Source organism: Dendrobium catenatum, unplaced genomic scaffold (genome assembly GCF_001605985.2).
Source record: "Dendrobium catenatum unplaced genomic scaffold, ASM160598v2 original_scaffold_238182, whole genome shotgun sequence".
Lineage (NCBI taxonomy): Eukaryota > Viridiplantae > Streptophyta > Magnoliopsida > Asparagales > Orchidaceae > Dendrobium > Dendrobium catenatum.
The window spans coordinates 362,182-370,376 of record NW_021556590.1 but is presented as its reverse complement, the minus strand read 5'-3'; the positions used below and the strand labels follow the sequence as shown (position 1 = coordinate 370,376).

Below are 8,195 nucleotides of genomic sequence, written 5' to 3'. Positions count from 1 at the left end.
CTAAATTTGACAATCCATTTGTGTGAATCAGTGGAGCTGTCAATGTTCCAAACAGAAAACCTTGATAAATCTGATGAAGTATTTTTCACGCATAATCCACCAAGTCCATGTAAGAACTCCTCTTTAAAAAAATGCATACAACTTCCTTGAATAAAATTTTGCAGCTTGCTTCAATACTGGGCTACTTTTCATATATGGAACTATGTCAGTTTGACTACATCTGAATTCTTCATCTTGTTCATTTCGACGTCAAATCCTCATAACCTTCTCCAAACCGAGGAAGCACTCCGTGATAGTACTTGTTGGCTTGGAATAGCCATGGCATACATTGGTTGACTCACTACGTTGGGTTGATAAAATGCCAAGATTAAAACAATCTTTGTTGAATGCAGTTGACCACTTCTCCTTGATTTTGTAGAGATCATCCTAGTTTTGATTTCAATAATTTTATATTTTTGATATTTTTCTGATCAAATTTATATTTATGTTTTTGAAAAACAATGATAATTTTATATTGATAAAATTTTCACCTCATAATTTTTGATATGTGATAAATTCTATCAATATGAGTATTTTGATATAAATATATTGAATTTTCATCGGTTAAATTGAAATATATGATTTTTTTTAAGTAAATGCATAGTAGTTAAATTTGATCATTTTTCTTGTTTTTTTATGAATTATTACATTTCATAAATGATAGTGATAAAAAAGATAGCATTTGCATGTAAGCGAGAAATGATGATTGTTAACATTATAATAAATATGAATTGACTATTAAAATATAATACTCTACATAAGATGGTGGGCTGATGGATTTTTCTTTAAATAAACGGTTTGTAGTGTAATCCTAATTGTAGTCTGTAACTGATTAATTGAATTACACCGACGAATAGAGAATTGTGACTCTTAAATGATTATTGAAAGTCACCTGCGAAAATAAATGATTAATAGAAATAAATGAAAGATAAGATGAAATTGACAAATGGATAGTTATGACAAATAATAGATATATGTACGAAAGAAAACATCACATTAAAGTTAGATTATTTCCTTGTTTTTTATAATTATATTCATAATTGCATTTACATGATAGTACATTTAATTGATTGTTGATAGATAAAATTGAAATTGTACTGATATAATATAGCATAACATGCTGACATGATTCATTGGATGATAGTTTTTAACCGTATGTCTTATAGTTTGATTGATCTCTTTTGAATGCGCTGATCAAATTGATTTTATTATTGATTTTTTTAATATTTTTAATACTCATATGAACTAATAATGGATATTGATTAAAACTGAAATATACATATTGATTTTTTAGTCCTGTATTGAAAATAGTGATAGAGTTTTGGTTACTTGCTGAGCTTTTATGCTCATTATAGGTATTTTAATGATTTTATGTCAGGGAAGGGTTCAGGATTGTGAGCAGTGATATTGATACATATCGTCAAGTTCTGCTTTAACTTTTGTTCTGTTTTTTTTTATTATTTTGTGGTCAGGAGCTTGTGATAGATTAGTAATTGTATTTATCTTCTAGTCATTGTATGTTGATTTTGGGAGAATGAATATAGTGCAATATTTTGAGGTATATAATTGTTAGTTGCTTTCGTTGGTTATATAAATTTATTATTTTGATTATTTATAAAAGCTCTGGTTGATTAATTAAAATAAATAATTCTTCTAATTTGATTTTGAGGCGTTACAAGTTCATTGTACATACTCCTTAACTTGTCATAGTTATAACTATAAAAAGAAAATTAACTCCATTCATTTTTAGGAGAGAGCATGGGATGCATAAAAAAACAACCAACTAAGAAGATAGTATCGTTGAAGTAGTTTTAAACATTACAATGAAGTTGAGTGGGCAAGTTGAGCTTGATACTAACCCAAAAAATTAAAGCTAAAATTAGATGCTCTAATAATTATTGCCCAAAGGCTTATAGATAAAGAAGAGGATAACGAGAAGCATGGGGCAGAGGTGGAGGAGATGGAGAAGAAGAAGGAGATACATGATATTATGGACGTAACTCCATCTCTTACTAATGAGCCATTAGATAGAAAGGCTGAGAAGGCAGGAGATATAATCTATCTCTTGTCATTATGCCTTCAAATAGAGAGGTCAAGAAGGCAAGGGACGTAACCCCATCTCTTGTCATTGTGCCTCCAGAAAGGGAGACTGAGAATACAAGGGATGTAAGTCTATCTCTTACCATGTACCTCTAGATAGGGAGGCTGAGAACCCAATTTTCTACTAATATACATAAGAGTGATGAATAATTAATCCAACAAAAATGAAGGTTACATAAGAGTAAAAAAGATTTGATTTGAAATTTCATAGATCTATCAGGAAAAAGGAAATTAGCCTGCAAATTCATGCGTCATTAATTTACTCCACCCAATCCATTAAAAGTAGCTATCTATCTTTTAAGTCTTGGATGTCAATATTTATTGACAACTCATAGGAGAGAGAGAGAAGAAGCCCTCAAATATATCTCTGAAGAGGACAAAAAGTTCCTAAAATCATGGTGCGATATAAAATTTATATATTTTTCAGTGGACTGAAAGAAAGTTTATTGGTTTGTATATAAGATCTCCATATTTGCATAGACTATGATAAGTCTAATATAAATATTAATTGATTATTCAAATAATATATATATATATATATAACCCAATATTTATGGATGTACAAGAACGGCTAAACTAAAATTCCCACAACTTTTCTTCTCCATTTACAAATCAAAGCTATACAATATAGGGCCATCTTGACCTTCCATTAGCTCCATCCTACACTCAAGTCAACCAACCCACTTGTCCCCCACCTCTTAAAATTATGCACTTCAAAATTTAATTAAAAAAAAAAAATCAACAAACAAGTAAAACATAAAAAAAAACAAATATTGGCATTAATCAAAATATAAATTGGAAGAAGCAAAATAGCACGTGCGTCCGACCCGATCAAGCTCGGGTCGGGCCAACTTCATCCACGCCATGGGCTCGACACAATTCGGGCATAGAGTAGCTCATTCCAGGTATCAGGCAGACCCGGTAGACACCAATGTATGCAATCAGCGTATACTAACGGTTCGGCCTTCTGCTCCGGCGATAAAATCTTTCCCTGTCGAATAGTGTGCACCGACGTGTGCGCATCCTTTCGATATTCTGACAGCCCGGTGATATCTAGAAAGCCCACCGCCGGCCCGCGGACTGATTGGGTCAGGTTGGCTGCCACCACATGCATTCGCCAATCTGTGCCCACATTAATTGGACCGATCCGATCCAGTATCGGCAGCTTCTCCTTTGAACATTTAATCCCGCCAGGATTACCCCAATCGACCGGCCTTCCATAAAGACAAAAAAAAAATCATTAGTATCTAACTACATTGACTAATTAGTGGTTATGAGAAGTAATTAAGCTTGTAATTAATTAATATGGTGGTTTAAATAATTAAAATATTATATAACGGGAGTGGTTCACCAAACCGCAACTATCAGATAAGCTCTAATTAATTATTCGTAGCCAAAATCATGGCGTCACCCATTTTATTTAGGTAATACTAAGCTATCAAATGACAGATAGGTAGCCAATGCTGGCTTTGCGTACAATTCTGTTTAATGAGTGGATTCTTACGTATTAATTAATATTTATTTGCGCTATTTTTTGCTGGACGACCCTTTGTAAATTCAAATTTTGCATGCTTTCATTTTCTTGGTTCGTAGTTGTAAAATTCCTTTTTTTTTTAATTCTTCTTTTTGTTTTTGTAAATACAAATTTGTTAGGGATGGATTTGTGTATAAGGCTCCAATTCAAGTCGTAATTGGCTAACGTAAACATTCTACTAATTCAGTTACCTTTGTCAATAAATTCTAACTTATATTTAAAGGCAAATCAGATATGTAAATTTCAATAAATTTCACCATTTATTGTAGAAAAAATATATTAAGATATTTTAATATAAATTATATTATAATAATTTTAAAATTATTTTATTTACCTTAAGATTAGTGCTGAAAAAATATATGTTACACTAATCTTAAAATAAATACTATTATTAAGTGCATTCTTATTTAATTTAAATTGCAGTGAGAGCCGAAGCTCTAAATAAATAATATGGGGCCAAATCATCAATGCAAAAAAAAAAGGTGCAAAAGATTTCCTAGGATCTATTTCATTATGATAATGACAATTAATACATCTGCAAAAAAAAAATATAATTAGTCATTTTTATGTAAAATATATTAGGGTGGGTTTTAAAATCTTTTAATTTATGTTGAGATTAGTATTATTATTATTTTAAATTGTACTAATCTCAGCATATATTAAAAAAACTTTAAGCTCATCCTCATACATTTCATATCAAAATATCATGACATAATTTTTTTCAATGAAAATGTCAAATGAGATCTAGAGATTTTACATTTAAAACTAAAATTTTAGCATTTAAAGGATTTTGTAGATCAAATCACATTGTATTATTCAATTATCTTTCTTATGATATATTTGGAATTCTGCATTATTTTATAAAAGTGATTGTGAAGCTGCTATGACAAAATTATTTTATGAAAATTGTTGTGAATATTATAATACTAAATAATTATTTTATTAATGCTACCACATATTAGCAACTATGATTATAAAAACCTCCCATCATAAAAAATTTTAAAAAGCAACGAGAAAACAACAAAAAAAAATAATAACCAAACAAAGTTGTGATTGTGATCAGATAAACAAAGCAATGAGAAAACAATCTCAAAGAGATCTTTAACCGCTCAATTCTAAAAAATATATTTTTTTATAATATACATGAAAAAATCTAATAATTTTTATAACTTTCATTAATGATAATATTTTTAAAATAATAATAATAATATAATTAAACGGAGCTGTTATGGGTGCCCGAAAAAATTCAATCATTAAAAATATTATAATAGACCCTCAAAAAGTTATATTTTGGATAATTTTCTTACTACTTTTTAAAGTATTTTTTTTAATATAAAAATTTTAGGATCAAATATTTTTCACTAAAAAATTAATTTAAAAAATAGTAAGAAATTTATTTTAAAAAAAAAACTCTATACCTTATATGAAGAGGGGACATGCTATTGAAGAAAACGGAGGTTTTCTCCGAATCCACGTTAGCCTCCACCCACCGAGCCCACGTCCTCAACACCCTCTCGTACGCCGTCACCCGTTCGATCTCATCATACAGTTTCGACCCCTCATCGAACGATCCACGTCTGTCGAAATACAGCAATTCATCAGCCATCTTCCTGCTAATTAAAAACTAATTAATCGCTAATAAGTCATTAGAGAACTCACAGGACTTTCATCTTAGCTGTGTTCATCCACCAAATATACGTATTAAATACCAAGTAATCAACTCCTTTCCAGTGCTGCGAATGCTTCTCGATTGAATCGGCCATTACGATCCGATCTGTGATGCTGTGAGCCAGTGGATCGTCGGAGTTGGATTCTACCAGAAACGGAGCCCAGTAGAACTCTACCGTCGCGTTGTATTCCTGTATATGCATCACGTTATTTGAAGGTGAGGATCTGTTTGGGATAGTTGCAGCGTTTTGTAGAAGTGATTATGAAGATGTTATGAGAAAAAAGACTTTTTTGAAAGCTGGTGTAGTTGAAATATGTTATTTTTAAAAAGATCACATAGTTGTTTTCTTAAAGCTACCATATATTAGTAATTCTAATAATTGTTGTCGTAAAGATTTGTAGAAAGCAGGGGCGGAACCGGCTTTAACTTTGAGGGGGGGCAAAAATACAGCACAAAAATAATTAAATATTTAAAAATAATAATATTATATATTTATATATTACGAAAAGTTTTTTAAAAAAATTAAGCAAGAAAAATTAAAAAAAATGTGTAATTAAACTGTTATTAAAAGCATGAAAGAGAATATTAGAACTAAATGTGAAGAAATATATAGATATTTTAGGGCAAATTAGGACAAAAGAGAACAAAAGAATTTTTTAGGGGGGGCAAAAAAAAAATTTAAGGAGGGGCAAAAAAATTTTTTACTCTTATAAGTTTTTTTAAAAAAAATTTTTACTCCTATAAAAAAAAATTTTTTTTTTTTTGAGGGGGGGCAATTGCCCCCCCTAAGCTCTTAATAGTTCCGCCCATGGTAGAAAGCAAGGAGAAAATAATTGTTAAATGAAATTGTCGTTGTGGAGGGTGTCTGGAGACCAACTAAAACATGTCACATCATTTTTTTGCTCGGTGCTCGATATAGCTGTGTACTGGGTGATGTGGCGCATTCTAGTTGGTCTCCGTACTATCTGGTGTCGGCACGAAATAATTTCTCCCCAAATAGACTTTAACTTTTTTGACAATTTTTTTGATGAGAAAAGTATTTAGTGAAAAATAATGACTTTGGCTTCGTTTGGATATTTTTTTTACTATTTTTTAAAGTAATTTTTTAAGTACCAAATTTTCCGGACAAAAATTTTTAGTTAAAAATTTTTTTATACTAAACTATTTATAAAATAATAAAAAATTTATCCCAAATAAAACTTTAATTTGGACAACTTCTCCGATGCTCTCTAGGTAAGAAAATAATTAATAAAATAATGTGTTTTTAAAAGATAAATTTTCACCTCTATTTTAAACTTATTTTACTTTTAAAAAGTTATTTTTGAAACTATGATTCAGAAATGAGCTTTTAAAATCATAAATAGAAAACCTTTTTTTTTGGGTAAACAGAAAACCTTTAACTATTCCACAGAAACTGAACGTGTATTTGTAAAACAGTGATAGAGAAAATATTTTTTTAATATTATCGTAGAAAGTATTTTTTTATTACAAAATTTTAATTTTTGCTGATTTATAAAGCTTTTATAGAAAAAAAAAACTTTTTTCTTTCGCAAATAAAGAAATATACGAACTGCACATAAGATCTGTATAAATATAATTACTTTGATTCGATATATGATGAGGGAGGCGTTGCAGGCGTGAGATTTCTCGCCGTCCGGCACGGCGGAGTATAGTAAACAGACCATGGACTCCCACTGGTTCCGATTCAATGAATCGCCGACGAACATCAGCCGCTTCCCCCGCAGCCTCTCCAGAAGCAGCCTGCCATTAAATCTTGCAGTGGAAAAAAATAAAAATATTATACATTTCTCACTCACATCCTTTAAAGCTAACACTATTTTAATTCTAATAGATTTCTCTCTCTTTCAAGGAATAAATACAGAATATTTACATGCATATCATTTAGAGTTTATTTGGGACCGCTATAAAATTTTATAAATATAATTGTGATGTTGTTGTCAGAAAAATTTACTTTTTTTTAAGCTGTGGTGATTTTATAAATATATATTCATTTAAAAAAAATCAAACATTTTTTTTATTAAAAAAAAAATCAAACATTTGAGTTTACATTGGGACGGATATCTTACTGCTTCTTAAATCAGCTTTTTAGTGCTATAAGAAACAGTAAAAAGACCATTCCAAACGAAATTACATATTAGTAACTCTAGTCGTAAAAAGCTAGCTCACATCATAAACTTTATAGAAATTAATGAAAAAATAATAATCAAATAAAATAATAGTTATAATATGAAAATAAAGATGCTAGAAAACTATCTCAAATATATCCTAAATTCTTATTTATTTATATATTTAGTATATAAATTTAATAATTTTATTATGTAATACCTAAATTTTAAATTATATTAAAATTATTATTATTATTATTATTATGAGTTTTCATCTGATTTACTCAGCTGATTCGGAGGAGGAGAAGAAGGAGAGGTTGGCGATGGCCCGGATGTCTTCGCCGTAGATGAACATGGCGAAGACGAAGATGAAGACGAGGATGCCGAGGATGGAGAGGCCGCCGGTGCTTCCGCCACCACCGATGATTTTCCGGCCGGCGGGTTTCATGGGGAATTATATATTTCCGGCGAGGAGAGTTCAGTTGGAGGAGGGGCGAAAAGGGCCGGGGGATATAGAGAGCGAGCCTGGGTGTGGATTAGGTGATAATTCACGGTTTGGTGAGAAGAAGCTTTCTTCAATATATGTACTCTGTGCGTTATTTGACTGGAGAGAGAGAGAGAGAGAGAGAGACAGAGCTCTGTTTCATGTGGAGTGGTTTTTCTGGTTCATTATTATGGTGTATTTTAATGGAATTCCAGCGAGGAAGATGGTGGTGTGTAAGGCAGG

The 8,195-nt window shown here is 30.7% G+C and overlaps 1 protein-coding gene across 1 annotated transcript; it reads right to left on the bottom strand.

The window, feature by feature from the left end:
- Positions 1-2,711: 2,711 nt before the first annotated feature.
- LOC110100258 (protein ESKIMO 1) lies at positions 2,712-7,916 on the bottom strand. The gene is made up of 5 exons (XM_020827687.2): positions 7,753-7,916; positions 6,944-7,187; positions 5,333-5,532; positions 5,092-5,250; positions 2,712-3,353 (listed from the first exon to the last, which is right to left on the bottom strand). The coding sequence occupies exons 1-5, from the start codon at positions 7,914-7,916 to the stop codon at positions 2,993-2,995; spliced, it is 1,128 nt and encodes a 375-aa protein (XP_020683346.2). The 3' UTR covers positions 2,712-2,992.
- Between the last annotated feature and the right edge of the window lie 279 nt (positions 7,917-8,195).